The 21266-nt window shown below is 41.9% G+C and overlaps 1 protein-coding gene across 4 annotated transcripts; it reads right to left on the bottom strand.

Moving 5' to 3' along the window:
* Positions 1-1598: 1598 nt before the first annotated feature.
* On the bottom strand, positions 1599-19280 carry sfi1 (SFI1 centrin binding protein). Of its 4 annotated transcripts, none has more exons than XM_024427677.2 (29): positions 18815-19280; positions 16932-17003; positions 16447-16557; positions 13329-13423; positions 13075-13192; positions 12759-12861; positions 11796-11952; positions 11387-11548; positions 11158-11228; positions 10748-10840; positions 10537-10634; positions 10291-10357; positions 10077-10207; positions 7256-7337; positions 6961-7139; positions 6377-6452; positions 6169-6264; positions 5891-5967; positions 5674-5776; positions 5468-5564; positions 5148-5308; positions 4959-5033; positions 4602-4676; positions 4003-4179; positions 3660-3886; positions 3143-3443; positions 2850-2977; positions 2668-2770; positions 1599-2194 (listed from the first exon to the last, which is right to left on the bottom strand). In XM_024427677.2, exons 1-29 carry the CDS (start codon positions 18946-18948, stop codon positions 2009-2011), a joined length of 3555 nt encoding a protein of 1184 aa, XP_024283445.1. In that variant the 5' UTR covers positions 18949-19280; the 3' UTR covers positions 1599-2008. The 4 variants fall into 4 exon arrangements, with proteins under 4 accessions (XP_024283445.1, XP_024283447.1, XP_024283446.1 ...); XM_024427679.2 differs by having other exon boundaries at positions 2850-3055; positions 19106-19279; XM_024427678.2 differs by having other exon boundaries at positions 2850-3055; positions 19003-19279.
* Between the last annotated feature and the right edge of the window lie 1986 nt (positions 19281-21266).

Genomic DNA, 21266 nt, shown 5'->3' on the forward strand with positions numbered 1-21266 from the left:
ATTGATGTTTATGGTTAGGTACACGTTGGAGCAACAACAGTACTTTTTCGCGAATGCGCACCGCATCGATTATATGCACGCAGGACACGCTAGATAAACTAGTAATATCATCAACCATGTGTAGTTAACTAGTGATTATGATTGATTGATTGTTTTTTATAAGATAAGTTTAATGCTAGCTAGCAACTTACCTTGGCTTCTTACTGCATTCGCGTAACAGGCAGGCTCCTCGTGGAGTGCAATGAGAGGCAGGTGGTTAGAGCGTTGGACGTTAACTGTAAGATTGCAAGATTGAATCCCCGAGCTGACAAGGTAAAAATCTGTCGTTCTGCCCCTGAACAAGGCAGTTAACCCACCGTTCCTAGGCCGTCATTGAAAATAAGAATGTGTTCTTAACTGACTTGCCTAGTTAAATAAAAGTGTAAAAAAATAAATAATAATAATCGGCCAAATCAGTGTCCAAAAACACAGATTTCCGATTGTTATGAAAACAGCATGAAATCGGCCCTAATTAATCGGCCATTCCGATTAATCAGTTCACCCAGTCACTACAAAAGATACAGGCGTCCTTCTGAACTCAGTTGCCGGAGAGGAAGAAAACTGGTCAGGGAATTCACCGTGAGACCAATAATTCCAGAGTTTAATGGTTGTGATAGGGGAAAACTGAGGATGGATCAACATTGTAGTTACTCCGCAATACTAACCTAATTGATAGAGTGAAAAGGAAGCTTGAACAGAATAAAAAAATATTCCCAAACATGCATCCTGTTTGCATCAAGGCACTAAAGTAATACTACAAAAAATGTGAAAAAGCAATTCACTTTTTGTCCTGAATACAAAGTGTTATGTTTAAGTCTATGCTAGGTAAAGCTCCGCCTTACCTCAGCTCAGTGGTCACAATAACAACACCCACCCGTAGCACGTGCTCCAGCAGGTATATCTCACTGGTCATCCCCAAAGCCAACACCTCCTTTGGCCACCTTTCCTTCCAGTTCTCTGCTGCCAATGACTGGAACGAATTGCAAAAGTCGCTGAAGCTGGAGATTTATATTTGCCTCACTAACTTTAAACATTAGCTATCTGAGCAGCTAACCAATCGCTGCAGCTGTACATAGCCCATCTGTAAAAAGACCACCCAATCTACCTACCTCATCTCATACTGTTTTTATTTATTTTTCTGCTCTTTTGCACACCAGTATTTCTACTTGCACATCATCTGCTCATCTATCACTCCAGTGTTAATTTGCTAAATTGTAATTACTTCGCTACTATGGCCTATTTATTGCCTTACCTCCTCACGCCATTTGCACACACTGTGTATAGACTTTCTTTTGTTTCTATTGTGTTATTGACTGTACACTTGTTCATTTCACGTCTAACTCTGTTGTTGTTTGTGTCGCACTGCTTTGCTTTATCTTGGCCAGGTTGCAGTTGTAAATGAGAACTTGTTCTCAACTAGCTTACCTGGTTAAATAAAGGTGAAAGAAAATGTTAAAATCATGGGAAGATGTTAGAGACGTACCCAGAAAGACTCACAGCTGTAATCGCTGCAAAAATCCCACTTTGTAACACAACAAAATGTGGAAAAAGTCAAGGGGTGTGAATACTTGCTGAATGCAGTATTTTATTAAATAATGTAAAAACACACTAACATATGATGTAATTTACAGTATACAGTCAAATAAAGGCAATTACAACATAGTCAAGTCAAACATAAATCTTACACAGCTGTCTTGCCATGCCATTCTTTCTGTTTTAGTCAAACTGATTTTCACCAAGATTAGGATAATAAATTCAAAAGCTACAATTGAAGAATTTCCATAAATCTTAAATCTATTTATAATAATTCTGGTCTTATGGTTTTATACTATAAAAACAACCAGTAGAGAATGACATGTCAAAAATATGGACAGGTATAGTCTCATCAGAAGTCCTTGTGCTCCTTTATATAGGTCTATGGTTCTCCTCCTCCTGACCCATGGCACTGGGACGGCCCTGGTCCTGTCACCTAGTGTGGAGTGATGAGCAGTAGCTCTGGAGGCCTACTGAGAATGGCCTGTTCCAGACCCTGTCCTGTGGCCGTGCTGCTTTGGAGGAGAACACTCTCTATCCTGTGGATCCTGGCAGCGTGGAGGATCATCACAGGCTTCTGCTCTGCCAGCTCAGCTGACAGTCTGCCAATACGCTCCTCCAGCTGTAAATGACAACACAAAGAGCATGAAATTAATCTGGAATGACTACAAAATAACTACAAAAGAATGCGTGCTAAATCAAAGCCATCCATTTAGTTATTCATCAAAAAGTGGATAGGAAACATGTTAATAAAATATTGCTTCTTGTTTTCTTCAAGGACTGGTGAACAGCCAGTAAAACGACAATTATTTTTGTTTATAAATCCTTATTTGCTCTGCCATTGTGGCCTGGTCATCACTAGTTACCACAGCCTATTTCTTAAATGTATCTTCTTAAAATGTGATTTTAAACCTAACCTTAATACCACTGCTAACCATATGACTAACCTTAACTTAAGACCAAAAAGACAATTTTTTTAAATGAATTTTTACAATATAACCAATTTTGACATTGTGGCTGTGGTAACTAGTGGAAACCTTGTGGCCCTTGCATATACTGTACCAATGACCGCAGCGTCTTCCCTTCAAGTCTTACCTGCTCCAACTCTTTGCAGATAGTGTTACTCTCCTCAGTTTCTCCCTCACTTCCACTCGTCTGCAGCCAGCTTCTCAACACTTCTTCAAGTCTTCGCCACGTCCTACACATACACACACACACATCAGAATGTATAAATGAGATCTATCAGAAATGTTAATCACAGAGCTGGGAGTCCTTACTGAAGTAGCTTGCGGTCCTGTTGGAAGCGCTGCATGTCCAGACGGATGTTGAGCAGCTCTCTGGTCCAGGCTAAAGTGGGATCCACATTCTCCTCCTCAGTTAACACATCTTCTCCATCAGACTCTGGCTGTTGATGGAGGGTGGAGAACTCATTGGGGGGCAGTAGTGAGGAGTCACTTTCCCATGAGCCACTAGGCTGCCTCACCTAAAAAACAGATATTCTATAAAGAAATCTCATTGAAAACACACAGTAAAATGACTTTACATGTGTTTTTGGAATACAGTAACTTACCTTAGTTTGAGTGTGGGTGGCCATGAATGAGGAAGGGGGCAGGAGTAAGTCCTGGCCTAGTGATCCATGATGTGGGGCCATTGGGAAACTGAGATGGGGAGCTGGGTGTGTGCGTATGGGAGAGATGGGGAGGGAGGCTGTAGTAGGGTAAAGGTTTGCTGTCACTGGGACCTTGGTTTGATGTGGAAGAGGACTGGGTTTTTTACGTAGAGGAGCTGTAGGTGGGAGCAGCTCTTTGACCGGGGAGTCAAGCAGATCTCTAGGCCGCCGTGGCTGCAGTCTAGAAGCACGCACCGCCACCCTGCACACAGTTATAGAGCTGCTGTAAGACTGAGCATAAGAATTAGAGACATAGTTTCCCAGGCACACATTAAGCCTTGTTCTGGACAAAAAAAGTGATTCGTATGGGGATTCTCCATTGAGCATTCTTTTTAGTCCAGGACTCTTAATTGGTATCTGGAAAACCCTCCCATAATGTTTAGGGCCTGATGTTTGCATAGTAACTGTGCCCACTTACAGGTGGTTGAGGATGCCGTCTCCTGCTCTCTGCTCCACTATGCCACTCTGGGTCTGTGTACGGCTGTGGGTGCGGCACTCTGGGTCAGGGCTGGGTAAACAGAAGGTCACACTCTTGGGGGGCACTGCTATCGCTCTAGGCGGTCTCACCCTGTGTGGTCCACTCAGGGCCCGCTGTTTCCACTGCATGGCACAACGCAGCACCACCCTCTGGAGACGCCGCAAGCTCTGTAGATCACAGACAAGACGGGCTTGATCCAGTGCCACACAGAGACACAAAGACATTCAGGCAGGCAGGCAGACATACTATCAGATAATCAAACACAGCAAGTGCTCACACACACCTGCTCCTGGCTGTGCAGTGCTATGTTGGTGCTGAAGCTGCCCATGTGAGCCGCGTGTGTGAGGACGTGGGCCACTCCTTCCCTCAGCAGCTGATCTCTATAGAACTGGGCAGCCTGGGCCAGCCTTTCCTGCTTTCTGTCCTGCTCTGTGACCCACAGCCTCCAGGCCTCCAGCACCTAGATCAGAACACACCAAGGGATCAGATGTCTCATTCAGTATGTCTGATGAGTCTTCACTCTTCTATATGTTTCCACTATTCACCGGGGGGGTGTCTCATTCATTATGTCTATAGAGTCTACTGTATGTTTTCACTTCAATTTCCTTTATTCTAGCTGTGGCCTGGATATCAATGAGGACTTTACACGCGCCAGCCTGTTCACAGATCTGATTGTGCGGTCTTGCTAACTCCAATGGTCATTGGCAAGACAGCACAAAAAGATTGGGACCCAGGCTATACATCCACAGGGTCAACAGTAGTCATGCAGGAGACAGAATTCCTCCACTACAGACAAACAGAGAGAGAGAGGGATAATATCTCCTGTGTTTTAAGTTGGGCTGAAGGCCAGCTGCCAGTGAAGTATGTGTGTCCAGGTATTACCTTGGCCTGCAGACTGAGGGACCAATGCCAGAGGGCCAGTTCTGTCTGCTCAGCCTCTGTCCTTCTGTGCTGCAGCTGTGCAGGCCAGGACCAGAGGAGAACAGCACACTTAGATAACAGCCAGGAGTTCACCAAGACAATCAGAGGCTTACAGACCTACCACTGAATGTTTATATAATATAATAATCTGGCCTTTCTTTAAGACAGTAAACATCAGAAAATACTTTTTTTCAATTCCATCAATGTATTTAAAAGTGACTTGAACAAAAGTTCATGCAAATCTTGTCAAGGAGGCCTTTAATATTTGAAATAAGCATGTTAAAACAGGAATTCATGTTAAAACAGCAATAAGTTCACCACAATTTTCCAGTGTGCAAAGAAGAGCTGGCATGTCTTCTGTCTCAGCAGCAAGTGGCCTCTCCCTTTCATCACCTAGAGAAGGACCACATAAACAACACAATACTAACACAAACCTACCTAGGATCAGAATGTATCAAATAGCACACTGCAGACTCAAACACAGGACCAAATGCAGTATCCATCTACCTTGTAGCTCTGCTGATACTGCTGGTACATAGTCCATGATCTGAATGTTCTGCAGAGAAGAAAGTGGTGGTGGAGCCTTATGGCTTTCTCCATGCCTATACTGTCCTCCACAACCTCTCTGCTTCGCTCCCTCCATCTCCTGAAAGTCGCCTCCTGCCGCACTGAGACATAAAAAATTATGGCAATAGACTTCACATGTCAACAGAGGCTTTATTCAATGTGCCGGGAGAGTGATCTAACAGAAAATAGCATTAAATAAGGAACAATTTGTCTCCATCTGCTTCACTAAGAATTGGAGCCATAGCAAAGTATTTCTCTACCTTTATCCATGTGAGTCTGAGCCTTGCTCACTGCCTCTCTCTGCTGGTGACGGTTTGACACTGCACAAGATGTGGCTTTCCTCCATCCCAACAGCATCTGTAGGAAAATAAATTAGGCACATTTGTGGGTGAGCAGTAGTTATAGCCACGGAATCAGTCTTGATAACATATGAAGCAGTAGATAGGTCTTACAGCAGCTCCAATACCTTAACCTGAACGCAGTGCTGGTAGTGGTTCTCTGCTCTCTTCTCTCTGCTGCTGGCTGCTGCCAACAGGGCTACATTCTCCTTCCACACATGCAGAATCCTCCTAGGAACACATAATACAAGTGTCAGTTAGAAATATTGCAAAATCAAAATTACAAGTAAGAGATCGTGGATAAAGAGGTATAGATAGAGACTGTGACTCTATTTAGGTAGATACCTGAGGAAGTGTTTCTGATGTTGACTGTAGCCCTCCTCTACATGCTCATAGACCTGCTGTCTTCGGAGGTGATGCTCCTACAGGTGATAGGCAAAGAGATTACAGCACGTACCACAGGACACACACAAACCAACAAAGCGGAGCCCATTCCGTGTGCACCAAGCAGGTCAGAAGATGCATGATGACCAAATTAAATGTTGCTGTGCCAGTTTACAAAGCACACCAATATAAGTGTAGACTTGTGTCATTTATTACAGTTAATGTGAGGTCTGTTGTACCTTCCAGGTCTGTAAAGTGTGTTTGAGAAGTCTGTGTTCATAGTAATTGTCCATCTGATCCAGCCTGCTGTTCTTCTCTGTTCTGTGCTGGACATACTGACACATCAGACAGACAGAGACAGACAGACACAATGTGGGATAATTACTCTGGACAAACCAAACATTACAGCATGGCAAATGGTAGATTATGTATGGCAAAATACTGTACCTCACTCCAGCCACTCAGGGCGCGTCTCACACAACGCACATCATCATGTCGACCTGCCTGTGCCTCTCGTTTTCGCCTTATGAGATGCATACGAAAAAACACAAATATACAAACCAAACACACATATACATGAAGGATTAAGGCAAAATCTCAAAGGGTATTCATTTGTCAATCAAATCCAGTTAAGAATAATCTCCTGTTAAGAATCTGTAATAGTTAGGACTGAAAACATCCTATATCATGTATACCGTATATGTCGGAGTACCTTTAATTGTGTATATCAAACGATATTTCTGTCATGTAATTCTGTGTATAAAAGTACCATGCATGTAAAATATATGAATAATGTATATGTAAAAAAAAATAGCTGTAAAAAAAAAAAAAGATACCTTTGTCCTCCGGAGAGGGGGATGGGCCCACAAAAAAAAGAAAAAAGAAGAATAACCTCACACTTGTCTACTTCTTTCTGAACAGGTTGGTCCCAAACAGTCAGCATCAGGTCATTAAAGTAAAATACAATAAAAGTTGTAAGATATCATCGTGATCCTCACTGATATTTCAGTGAACTACCAGTGGTATAGTACCTGTCCCGGATCACAGTGACATTGTCCTTCCACTGGCTGAGTGTGTTGTGGACTAGAGTACGGCGGTACAGTGTGTCAGAAGCTCTCTGCTTCTCCCTCTCCTCCTGTTGTTGCCTCGCCCTCCGCTGCCAGTGGTCCCAGGCTCTCATCAAACACGACCTGTCCTCATGCAGCAAGGCCTAAAGGGCAAGACAGGTGGGCCCTCTTCGGTTATTTGTCTGTACCATGACGGTGTGTTGTATGTATATCTTTGAGTGGTATTTTTGTGTGCGTGTATTGTGACTGTGTATTTTACCATCCTCTCAGCCAGTCTCTGCTCCTTCCGCTCCTCTGAACGTCCCCACCAGGTATAGAAGGCCCAAGTGTACTGATGCTGCCTACAGAGGGTTAGAGTGGGTCACACACTAACACAAACGTCATCCTCACAAGGCTAACTATATGTTGTTCATAATTATAAACTGGGTGGTTCGAGCCCTGAACGCTGATTGGCTGACAGACCGTATACCATGGGTATGACAAAACATTTATTTTTACTGCTCTAATTACATTGGTAACCAGTTTATAATAGCAATAAGGCACCTTGGGGTTGTGGTACTCCAGGCACTCCGCTTTGCATCGTGCATTAGGACAGCCCTTACCCGTGGTATATTGGCCATATACCACACCCCCTCGGGCCTTATTGCTTAAATGTAGCCCAGGGACCTTAGTCACATTGGAGGAATTCAGACCTGAGTTACACTTAATTCTCTCTACAAGTATTCTAACCTTAGAAAGCGCTGTCCATTTCTTTTTGTTAGGCTTTGAAACAATATCCCCCACAACCATGTTTTACACTGTTTCAACCTGCTGTTGAACTTCTTTCTTCAATTTGATCATCATAGTGAGGTGAGTTTTAAAAGTACTATAGGCCTACTGTTCTGATGTGTTTGATGTGATTTCCAAAGGCATTGATGTCAGAGTGGTTAGAGGGACAATAGAGCCATGAGTACCAGTCCATTAGGACCTGATGGAGGGACAATAGAGCCCTGAGTATCAGGTCATTAGGACCTGATGGAGCGATAATAGAACCCTGAGTAGCAGGCCATTAGGACCTGATGGAGGGACAATAGAGCCCTGAGTACCAGGCCATTAGGACCTGATGGAGGGACAATAGAGCCCTGAGTACCAGGCCATTAGGACCTGATGACGGGACAATAGAGCCCTGAGTACCAGGCCATTAGGACCTGATGACGGGACAATAGAGCCCTGAGTACCAGGCCATTAGGACCTCGTGGTAGTTAGCAAGTTGGGTACTACCAAAGCATGTCCAGAGTGCATTAAAGGAGATTACCGTGACACAGTGGTCACATGAATTTTACTGCGGCCATGACTCACTGCCTGTGTGGTGGTAATATGGTCACCGCAACAGCCCTAGGTCGAGCGAACCTGTCGGTTCCAAGTGGAAAAACATCTAGGCCTACATTCCTTTGTCAGATAGAAATAACAGAATTCTCCATGCACTGTAATTTATGAATTAATAAGAGCTATTGATACGTAGGTGCCCATAGAATATGTATGCCTATTTTCACAATTCTATATGTATTGTGATTTGATACTGCAATTTTATTGTGAGTTGATGCTCCAAACATATTGCTCTGTATGTTTCTGCAGAGGCACAAGAGAGAGCATAAAAAAATGAGTTATCATCAGTCATGGGAATAAAGGTGCTGAAAACATGTTGGCTCAATATTTAAAAAGAAGATGGAGAGCAAGCTATAGGATGGAAAATACCGAAGTTTTAGAGCTGGTACAGCTGATTAGCGCTAGCTACAGCAACCACCAACAAAAAAATGAATATATATCAAGATATATAACTGTTTATATGTTTTCCCCCATCACTATTGATAAGAGCTAGGTAAATTAGTAATATGTTTGGGAAGGGGATTGTACATACAAATAGCAATTGTTTGAGGATTTTTCCTTCTGATAGCTGGAGACTAATGTGAAACCAGTCATGGAAGCAAACTGAAAAGTATAATAACATGACAGGCATTTCCACCCCTTTCCCACAGTGAAGTATAAAATGCTGTGACTTTATGCACAATTTCAATAGTATGGCCTAAGCATTGCACAATGACAGTCGCACTCTCTAATGTTTTAATTATATGCCCCAACTTTCTATTTCCTACTGTTCTATCATGTTAAATATTAGCCACTATCAGTATCGACCGTCAGTTGGCCACACATATTCAACTGCCGATTTACTGTTAGTTCCCTTCAGTTGGTACAGTTCGTATCATTACATTTCATTACATTGTTTCATTTACCTTATTTGCTTCCTCTGTAAACACTGCCACATCCGTGTGGTTGTTGCTGACGAACACTAATAATAGTTGATCATATTTAAAGTTGAAAAAATGTTGGCTAATTAAATCATTATGGAGCACAGACCAAGCCATAACATTTTGAACCTGACGCATGGTGCAATGCTTGGCCGTGTCATCACACAGTTCCATGGTCAGCGCGGGCAATAGGCCAGGGTATACTACTACTGTACACTGTTCTCCCTATTATAATTATATGTACATTCATCTTCCAACATTACCGTGGGTTGAAGAACTGAATGTGGCATTTTTTTCTTTCGTGCCTGAAGGCTTTCCAAACCCTATTTTTCCATTAAGTAGCCCAGGGTCCATAAAAACCTCCTTAATCATACATATTGTGTTCTAAAACTGAGATAAATATGCACATGTTCTTATAACTATCTTTCATTGATCTCCAATCTGAACGCATCCTAATGTTGTGCCATTCAAATGAAAGTTACCAGTATAAAAAGGGATTGCTTTAGAGAAATGAACAGAAAAACCAATTGAAGAAACACTCCCTAATCAAATTGGTATGCCACCCAGTGTGAGTTTAGGGTTGATTTAAATGTATTCAATGCGTGCAAAAGAGCAACACCCACAAACCTTGTTACACATGTGCATAAGTATGAATACCAAAATGCGTAAAAAGGCATACATTTCCTAAGTCTAAATCGTCCACAAAGCATCTTATAGTAGTAGTGCTGATCTAGGATCAGACAAGTGACACCTTATCCTAAATCACCACTAGGTCAGAAACAGGATGGAACTCACTTATTATGGAGTTGTGCAATCTCTGTCCTCTCCCTATGCTGTCTCCTCTGACAGGTAAACTCAACCCATGAGTCAAGACACTGTGGAAAGATGTGGTCAGCAAACCAGGCCTCAGCACGACGCTCCAGCCCCTAAAACCACACACAGTCCACACAATGCCAATGAGTGGAATGTAAGAGTGTGTGTGTGTGCACATGTGTACGGGTGGGTGTACCTGCATGTGTCTGTGTTCAACAAGCTGCTCTCTCCAGTGGCACAAGCAATTGCTCTGCAGTGAAGTGCTGTCAAAAGATGGCATTAATGAGATCAGAAAAACATGTATCATAGAAACAGCATTACTAATATGAGAAAGTGTATCATCAATTCATAAATGTGTGTATGTGTGTGTGTGTATGCATGTCTGTGTGTATGTGTGTGTGTGTGTGTGTGTGTGTGTGTGTGTATGTGTATGTGTGTGTACTTGTGGTGGGTCAGTGCCATCTGCATCTGCATCTGAAGTCCCTGATCTTCAGCTTCCTCAAGACGTTGCTGCCAGAGTCTCCAATATCTGCATGTTACCTACAGAAAAACATGAATTGGGTGTCATACTTACTCTGTACTGTTAGAACAATTGTAATGATACTAATGCTGGGTGGCTTCATGGATATTAGCTACAGTATAATAACAGTTACAGTGTGATGATGATGCTGGACAGCGATGTTCTTGTTGAGACGATAAGTTTTGCTCCGAGTGACATTGAGGGTCAGACTTCTCAATCCAGTGTCCTGTAGTAGACAGAACAAGTTGAAGTGAGAGAATTAAGGAATACTCTATGGCAGTGGTTCCCAACTCCAGTTCTCAAGTACCCCCAACAGTACATATTTTTATTGTAGTCCTGGACATGCACATCTGATTCAACTTGTCAACTAATCATCAAGCCCTCAATGAGTTGAATGAGGTGTGTTTGTTCAGGGCTACAATGAAACTGTGTACTGTTGGGAGTACTGGAGGACCAGGGTTGGGAAACACTGCTTTATGGTACAGTAACCAGTCTCTATGGATGTCCATAAACATTCATCAGATCAGTGCTCCTCCATCTTACCAGTAGATGGCGGTGTTGGTGTTGACTTGCAGCCTGGTCTCTTTCAGACTCCTGCATGCACATCCTCCTGTCTGCACAGGAGCTCAGGAAATGTTCAAATAAATTCAGAGAAGTATGATGTTGCAGTAGATGAGAAAAGTCGAGAATTGCCTTATGCTGTTCTTGCAGTAGTGTGTGACTCCACACCAGGCCCTGGTGTTTTACAATGAGTGTGTGTGTAGTAGGATACAGTGTCTCCAGTGCTCCAGTGCCCTGCGCTGTGTGCTGCGTTGTGCCAGTCTATAAGAAGCCTGCCCTCTGTCCACCTCTCTCTGTCTGCTCTGTAGTCCACTTTTCCACACAAACCAATACCTCCTGACCAACTGGAGTTGCCAGGCTCGCACCGCAACATCTGAAACACAGGAGGTAAACAATTATATAAGAAGGATAATGACAACAGAAGTAGTGTTTTTCACTTGAAGTTCTAGAGGATTTGAGAGTTTGGTGTTTGTTTTTGAGACCATCTAAAATTATCAAAATTTGTCAATATACAGTATGTTTCTGAAAAAAATGTGAGTTTAATCCTAGACCAAAATGTCCAATGATTGTGACAGAAGACCAACAGTACATATGATAAACAGATTAACAGAAGATGGGACCTTGTGGTTTCCTCTTAGTTTGGCGGAGGTGAACATAGCTGATCCAGCCACAGAGCGCCTTTCTTTGCATCCCATGTATGTAGTGCAGTGAAGCCTTGGACTCCCTCTCTCTCCAACTATAGGCGAGCATGTACACTTCTCTCCACTGAAGCCATGCCTAAGACACAACAAACATACATGTTCAAATCCTTAAGTCTGTTGACGCACCCATGCGTCAATCTAAGTAATTTAATTTAAAAAATCCCCATCAAAATCCGTCAGTTTAAACTAGAGATGTACGTTTTTTTGCATGGGCTGCATCTCAATCCTCAAGGCCTTTGTCGGCCTTCCGCATCTGTGTTGGAAGGTGGCCGAGCTACAGCGGTGTTTGTCAGACCATGAGGCATCCTGAAAATCGGTCTTCTCACGAAAATAGTTTGGCCAAGAAACTAATTGGACCACTCTATGGAAAGCAGAGACTAACGATGGCATTCTCCATTTTGCTCTACGACCTCCACGTGACTTGTCTGAAGGTAACCCATACAAATGAATGGAAGTATGGAGATTTGAGTTTTGTGCCAACAAAAATAAAGGGTTAAATATGTGTCAAAAAAACAAATATTGCCTTAGCTTTCTTATATCGCCTAGATATAGGATGGACACTTCAAAACCTTGTTTCTTATTATTTAATTTTTGACTGTCTTTGCCATTTATGAATGTGTTATTCAATGCGTTTCTATGTGCTATAGTTATAAAGGCCAAATTTGATATTTTATCAAATAATCTAACATGTTCTTTTGATACCTAAAGGGGTCCTAAAATTCCAAATGAAATAGCTAAATGATCTATGGTATGACCATCTTAAAACAATTCCCCCCCACCCCCGGCTTAAATGTTAGTCCAATAAAATGTAACATTTTAATTCACCAACACCTAGGGAATGGTACGGATATGTGTGGGATGTACAAGATGTGCTCTACTCACTCTGCCCTGTAGCGTCAGAGCCCAGTGCTGCAGTGCTTGGTCCTCCATAACACAGGCATCATATCTCCTCTGCAGCCCAGTCTGCCACACAGTCCACATCCAACTGTATTGGGGGAAATACACATAAGCATTAACACAGGTTGCCCCCTCCCGTTACATTTAATCAAATGGTCAATCATATATAAATCAGTCACGCAATGACTGTGTATGCCGGAAGTTCACTAACCTCCGAGTGACTTAGTCAGTGTATTGTTCCTGATTCAAAGTAATCCAAAATAAATAAACAAAATAGCATTTATCAGTCATAATGCCTCACCGTAGAGCTGTCAGTTTCCGGAACTGAAGAGCAGATTCTTGCATCCTGTGTTTCATCCTCCTCATCTCGATGTACACTTCCCAGCTGTCCCAGGCCACACGCTGACACCACCTCTCAGCTGGCATACAGGATAAACTCTAATTACTGCTGTGACTCCTAACATGCCCTGCCAGCCACTACTGCTGGGGTCCATCATTTTCCAGAGGGAGACATTCACCTAGATTAATACCAAAACCACACAAGCCAGTCCATACCAAAACATGTTGCTTTTTGGAATATCCTCCTCTCCTCCTTCTGTAAAGACACAAACCTCTGCCAGCCATGGAACACCTGGTTATACAGATAATACCTACAACACAGGAAAGACAGCATCATCATTTTCCACATTGGCCAAACTATTGTTGGCTGCCATACAGCGCCTTCGGAAAGTAGTCATACCCCTTGAATAGGGAGGTTGCAGTCCCACACAGGCAGTCATGACCTCAGTAAAATTCCATGTGACTATTGAGTCAAGGTAAGCTCTTTTTATGTACTCTGGACTTACTTTGGTACTACCCAACTTGCTAACGACCATCAGGTCCTATTGGCCTGGTACTCAGGGCTCTAGTCCCTCTAACAAAAATCACATCAAACACTTCTCATCAAAACAGTAGACCTATCATACTTTTAAAATTCACCTCACTGTGATGATCAATTTGAAGAAAGAAATTCAACAACAGGTTGAAACAGTGTAAAACATGGTTGTTTTGGATGTTGTTTCAAAGCCTAACAAAAAGAAATGGACAGTGCTTTCTAAGGTAATGATTCATTCAAAACACCCATAGGCATATCAGAGCTTTTGCATATGCATAGGCTTATGTGCCCGAAAAAAAACAGAATAAAAATTATGATTGTTTCATTATACAATACATAGCCTACCACATATTACCACATACCACATACACAACTAATTTAAGATGTCTTTGGTACATAATTGGTCTAGCCTTTGAGTGTGGACTATATTATTATGCATACTGGATGGACTGGTTACCTTGTGCTACGCTCCAACATTTCTATCCATGAGTCTGGGAGAGAACGTATAGCCCTAGGCGATGCTGTTGGGTCATTGATTGTGCAGGGCGACTTACAGTTAGCCTACAATTAGTGAATTTGTATTTTGAATAGCCTAGTAATAGGGATTTTAATATATTTTCATAATTCATTGGGTGACACATTACCTTTAGCTATACAGAATATAGAATCCTCTCTCCTTTATTCCTTTCTCGAGCGTACAGACAGGATGTCAACAGTTTAGTGAAATATGTTTTGTTGCAAAAACATGTTACTAATGATGTTCCCAAACAGATTTCACTTGGTTTCCCAAATTAAGCACTGAGTAGCTGCAGGAACAAGGTTGAAGAGCCCATGGCAAACAGAGTTTGGGCGGAGTATCACCTGTCAGGCAGCGAGAGCATGCTCCTCAAACAGTGGTTGATACATGGAGTGAAATAAGTGTTCTTATATTTCTCAGCTGCTCATATTAAGCACATGCTCCCGCTATTAAACCGAAGTAGCCTACAAAACGGACAGGTGGGAAAGCGCGCAGCTTCCATTCGCTATTCGAGTGCATTCAAATTATATGTATTTTTTCCCCTGCCCCTTTGATAATGTGCAATTCTAAATCAGAACAAATTTCATGACTGCCACAGCCCTACCCTTTTCCACATTGTGTCATGTTACAGCCTGAATTCAAATGGATAAAAAAAACTCACCCATACACACACAATTCCCCATAATGACCAAGTGAAAACATGTTTATAGAAATGTTTGCTAATTTATTGAAAATTAAATACAGAAATGTCTCATTTACATAAGTATTCACACCCCTTTTCTATGACATGCCAAATTGAGCTCAGTGCATCCAATTTCCTTTGATCATCCTTGAGATATACGGGTGAAGGAGTCAACCTGTGGCCAATTCAATTGTTTGGACATGATTTAGAAAGAAACACACATGTACTATATAAGATACCACAGTTGTCAGAACAGAAACTATACCATGAAGTCCAAGGAACTGTCCATAGATCTCCGAGAAAGAATTGTGATGAGGCATATCTGGTGACGGTATAAAACATTTTGAGTGTTGAAAGTTTACAATCGCACAGTGGTTTCCATCGTTAGGGAATTTAAAAAATATGGAACTACCTAGACTCTGCCTAGAGCTGGCTGTAAAACCAAACTGAGCAACCGGGCAAGAAGAACCTTGGACAAGGAGGTGACTAAGAACCCAATGACATAACTACAGAGTTCCTTGGCTGAGATGGGAGAACCTGCTAGAAGGACAACAGCCTTTACAGCACTTCACCAATCTGGGCTTTATGGGAGCGTGGCCAGACGGGAGCCACTCCTGAGGAAAAGGTAAGGGCTTGCACACCTGTAGTTTGCAAAAAGGCACGTGAAAGACTCAGATACTAAGGCAAAATATTATGTGGTCTGATGAGACAAAAATTGAACTATTTGGCCTGAATGCAAAGTGCTATGTCTGGAGAAAACCAGGCACAGCCCATCACCCGTCTAACATCATTCCTACTGTTAAGCATGGTGGTGGCAGCATCATGCTATGGGGATACTTTTCAGTAGCAGGGACTGTGAGACTAAAGATAGAGGAAACAATGAATTCCAAATACAGGCACATCCTTGATGAGAAACTGCTGAAGAGTACAAATGACCTTAGACTGGGGTAAAGATGTACATTTCAACAGGACAATGACCCCAAGCATGCAGCCAAAGCAACGCTGGAATGGCTTCACAACCAGAATGTTAAAGTCCTTGAGTGGCCCAGAATTGAATTGCATTGAAAATCTGTGGAAAGACATGATGATTGCTGTTCACCGCCGCACTCCATCTACCTTAACAGAACTTGAGAATCTGCAAGGAAGACTGGGATAAAATCCCCAAATCCAGATGTGCAAAGCTGACACATACCCAAGACGACTCAAAGCTGTAATCACTGCCAAAGGTGCTTCTACACAGTATTAACTCGTGGTGTGAATATTTATGTAAATGAGTTCAGTATTTAATTTAAAATGAATAAATGTAAAAGCATATTTTTAAGGTTGTCATTATGAGGTATTATGTGTGAGATGTTTTTATATTTTTTATCCATTTTGAATTCTGTCTAGCACAACAAAATGTGGAATAACTCAAGGGGTATGAATACTTTCCGAACACACGGTACATCCTAGCAGGCAAAGCTGGTTGCAATGACGTCATTACAACCAAATTATAAGGTTGTAATAACATAATTTCAACCAACAGACTTTGTCCGTAAGTACTGATGGGCATGTACGTCACCCCACAACTGAGCAGCAGCGGTTAGAGACAGACACTGACCTGTAATGGCACTCTGCCCTCACTGTGAGGCTCCACTCCCTCCTGGCTCTCCACCACTCATCCTTCCAGCCCCCCTGAGCCCGCTGTAGCACCACTCTGCGATGGTGAGACCTAGAGATTGGAGAAGGTAATAATCTTCCAGTTAGAGAACTCAGGCTACACACAGTGGATATATTCACAGCATCAGTGCTTGACTTGGGCAGGAGCTCACCAGAGCGGAGTACCAACACCTTAAATGTTCTACTGCTTAAGATCCTCTTCCTCTTATAGAATATTAGCTAAAAAGTATTTAGGCGCTCCTGCACCTAATTGTAAACAGTACATCCACCCAAAATGAGTACCAACAACTATTTCAGTCCAAGTCAAGTACTGCATAGCATCAAGAGCTTTACCAATGTTATTTTCCCACTATCTGACATTGTAATCCATTAAATTCAAGCAGTGATGTAATCTGGCTATTCCTCCACGAGACTGAGAAAGTGCACCTGGCTTTGTAAGGATGAACACGTCCAAAGGTCTTCTGCATCCATAGTTTGAGAAACTTCCGTGCAAGGTGCCTAGAAGACAAGAGTTTAATCTCAGGGATGGACAACTCGAGTCATGGAAGGGCATTGTGTGTGCAGGCTTTTATTCCAGCCCAGCACTAAACATACCCTAAATATACTTTACAAAAATATAAACTTACGGTGCAAAAATTTCAACGATTTTAGTGAGTTACAGTTCATATAAGAAAATCAGTCAATTTAAATTAATTCATTAGGCCCAGTTTATGGATTTCACATTTACGGGCAGGGGCGCAACCATTGATGGGCCTGGGCGGGCATAGGCCCACCCACTTGGGCGCCAGGCCCATCCACTGGGAGGCCAGGCCCAGTCAGACAGAAATACTCCTCAGTTTTATCAGCTGCCCAGGTGACTGATCTCAGAAAATCCTGCAGGTGAAGACACCGGATGTGGAGGTCCTGAGCTGGTGTGGTTACACATGGTCTGCGATTGTGAGGCCGGTTGTTCCTGCAGTCAACATGCCAATTGCACGCTCTCTCAAAACATCTGTGGCATTGTGTTGTGTAACAAAACTGCACATTTTAGAGTGGCGTTTTATTGTCTCCAACACAAAATGTGTAATGATCATGCCATTTTAACAGCTTCCTGTCAGGTGGATGGATTATCTTGGCAAATGAAACATATTCACTAACAGGGATGTAAACAAACTTGTGCACAACATTTTGAAGAAATAAGCTTTTTGTGTGTATGAAACATTTCTGGAAACTTTTATTTCAGCTCATGAAACATGGGGCCAACCCTTTACATTTTGCATTTATATTTTTGTTCAGTATAGTATAATCGCCTCTTCAACCTCAGGAGGCTGAAGAAATTCGGCTTGTCACCAAAAGCACTCACAAACTTCTATAGATGCACAATCGAGAGCATCCTGTCGGGCTGTATCACCGCCTGGTACGGCAACTGCTCCGCCCACAACCGTAAGGCTCTCCAGAGGGTAGTGAGGTCTGCACAACGCATTGGGGGCAAACTACCTGCCCTCCAGGACACCTACACCACCCGATGTCACAGGAAGGCCATAAAGATCATCAAGGACAACAACCACCCGAGCCACTGCCTGTTCACCCCGCTATCATCCAGAAGGCGAAGTCAGTACAGGTGCATCAAAGCGGGGACCGAGAGACTGAAAAACAGCTTCTATCTCAAGGCCATCAGACTGTTAAACAGCCATCACTAACATTGAGTGGCTGCTGCCAACACACTGACTCAACTCCAGCCACTTTAATAATGGGAATTGATAGGAAATTATGTAAAATGTATCACTAGCCACTTTAAACAATGCTACCTAATATGTTTACATACCCTACATTATTCATCTCATATGTATATGTATATACTGTACTCTATATCATCTACTGCATCTTTATGTAATACATGTATCACTAGCCACTTTAACTATGCCACTTTGTTTACATACTCATCTCATATGTATATACTGCACTCAATACCATCTACTGTATCTTGCCTATGCCGCTCTGTACCATGACTCATTCATATATCTTTATGTACATATTCTTTATCCCCTTACACTTGTGTCTATAAGGTAGTAGTTTTGGAATTGTTAGCTAGATTACTTGTTGGTTATTACTGCATTGTCGGAACTAGAAGCACAAGCATTTCGCTACACTCGCATTAACATCTGCTAACCATGTGTATGTGACATATAAAATTTGATTTGATTTGAGGTGTGTTAGTGCTGGGATTAAACAAAAGTCAACAGACTAACGTTACAGCCTTCAAGTTCTAGTCATTGTCGATTGAATAATTACATCTGGCCAGTTGGTTTATTTGAGGGGCTACTTCTCACCTTATTCTCAACTCCTTGAGTCTTCCACCTCGGTTCCAGGTGTATCCGACTTTATAACAAGATATAACATTGCGTGAAGTAATTTTTGCACCAGTTATATTTGACTTTTGGGTTCCTCTACCTCTAGAAGTCATTGCCACAACAGTTGTTGAGTTAACCACCTGAGGAAGCTAGCTACTACCACTGACCGTCAATCAGAAGATTGGAAACTTCTTCAACTTCGTTAGCTGAACACACTGGCATTGCCGAACATAAATCCCCCTAGCATTCTCTTCATTATGAATAACGTACCATGCATGACATTTTCTTCATTCCCTAACCAGTTTCAAGTCGACAACGCAAATTGAACCGTTACAACCGCCATAGAAAACGCAAACAGTGTTTTGTTCAGTGAGGTATATGAACGGTTTTGTTTGTTAAATCCAACTGTCGCGCATACATTTTACCGCTGTGAATAGGAAGAAAATAACTAAGTACTTCCGGGTAACGGATCTGTTTAAAATCGTGCAGAATAGCAGTCGCGTCCTCCATACGTAGTAAATTAATAATTAGGTCAAAAATTATTGAACTTTTGCAAAATTATAGTTATCATACAAAGAATAATGAAAAGTATTTCTATAAGACATTATGTTGTTTTTTAATGGTAAACTATGTTTATTGTGTGCGTAGTCCTATCATTTATTGCACCGTACAAAATGTTCTGTATGTTGTATCGCGGTAAAAGGCGGGCCGATTCTACTTAGGAGCACTTTTTATAATTATTATTTTTTATTAACAACAAATCAATACAGGAAGTACATGTGGGAACACAAATATATATAAATAATTTACGATGGACAATTGGGATAGGGGGTACAATCTCACATTACACAATGACCTTAAGGGACATACATACACTCATTATTCTAACAGCTAGTATTAACAGTTAGTATTAAATTGTCTTAAAATACAGTTCAATTTCTTTTTGTAAGGTAAGAAAATGTGTTTTTTTTTGTTTGTAAATTTACATTTGTGACTATGAAATTTGCCCAAAATTGACTCAGGAGCACTTGAAGCTTCCAAATCCAAATATTTGCACTAAGGGGTGCATGTTGCACCCCTTAGAAGTTAGCTTCTCACCTAATCACCTGCTAATAGTAGAAATGTGGCATTCCATTATAAGGCAAGCCAAGATTTGGTGGTGAATCGTGCACATCATGCTTTGGGGATGTTTTCTCAGGGACTGAGAGACTAGTTAGGGTTGAGGGAAAGATGAACGGATCAAAGTACAGAGAGATCCTTGATGAAGACCTGCTCCAGAGCACTCAGGACCTCAGACTGGGGTGAAGGTTCACCTTCCAACAGGACAATGACCCTACGCACATAGCCAAGACAACGCAGGAGTGGCTTTGGGACAAGTCTCTGAATGTCCCGCAGTGGCCCAGCCAGAGCCCGGACTTGAACCCGATCGAACATCTCTGGAGAGACTTGAAAAAATGTACAGTGACGCTCCCCATCCAACCTGACAGAGTTTGAGAGGATCTGCAGAGAGGAATGGGAGAAACTCCCCAAATACAGGGGTGCCAAGCTTGTAGCGTCATACCCACGAATACTAGAGGCTGTAATCACTGTCAAATGTGCTTCAAAAATGTACTGAATAAAGGTTCGACATATTTATGTAAATGTGATATTTCAGTTTTACATTTTTTATGCATTTGCAAAAATGTTTAAAAAAACAAAAACCGTTTTTGCTTTGTCATTATGGGTTATTGTGTGTAGATTGATGGGGGGAAACAATTTAATCCATTTAGAGTAAGGCTGTAACGTAACTAAATGTGGAAAAAGTGAAGAGCTCTGAATGCACTGTATGACCAATATGAAAAACACTATTGAATTAAGCTGATTGGCCACTTTAAGTGCCGCAAAATGAGAAGCGACACTCATTGGGGTCTAAACTGTGGATTTGGAAACTCGAAATGCTCCTGAGTGGAATGGACGCCCCGCCCCCCTTTACTGAGACATGACGTTCAAGCAATTATGTCTGTCCAATTGAAAGAACATACTGCATTCAAGCTAATTTACCCTTTTTTGATATTGTTAAAATTCTAAGTCTGCTAACATTTCCTAATAACATTTGACCATTTCTATTATTATTTTTTACCATATTCATTGCGAGACTTGTTTTGAAGGGAACTCGCCGAGGTCACGGCCTTTGTTCTTGCTTATTCTTACGGTTTTCTCAGAGGTGTATATTTTGCAATTGCACACCATTTGATCAGTTGAGAGGCTCATTGTCCGTCCAATCATGAAGTTTCTTCTTCCTTAGAGGTGAAGTTGAAACCAGCGGGTTGAGCGAGTTTTACAGACATGTTGAAGTAGGCCAGCTTTGTGCGATGAAGTTAATTTATTTTTAACAAAACGTTTGGTTCTTCTGTCATACCCTTTAAAATAAATAAAGATGTTGATCTTTATG

The sequence above is a fragment of the Oncorhynchus tshawytscha genome, linkage group LG07 (assembly GCF_018296145.1).
Source record: "Oncorhynchus tshawytscha isolate Ot180627B linkage group LG07, Otsh_v2.0, whole genome shotgun sequence".
NCBI classification, from domain to species: Eukaryota; Metazoa; Chordata; class Actinopteri; order Salmoniformes; family Salmonidae; genus Oncorhynchus; species Oncorhynchus tshawytscha.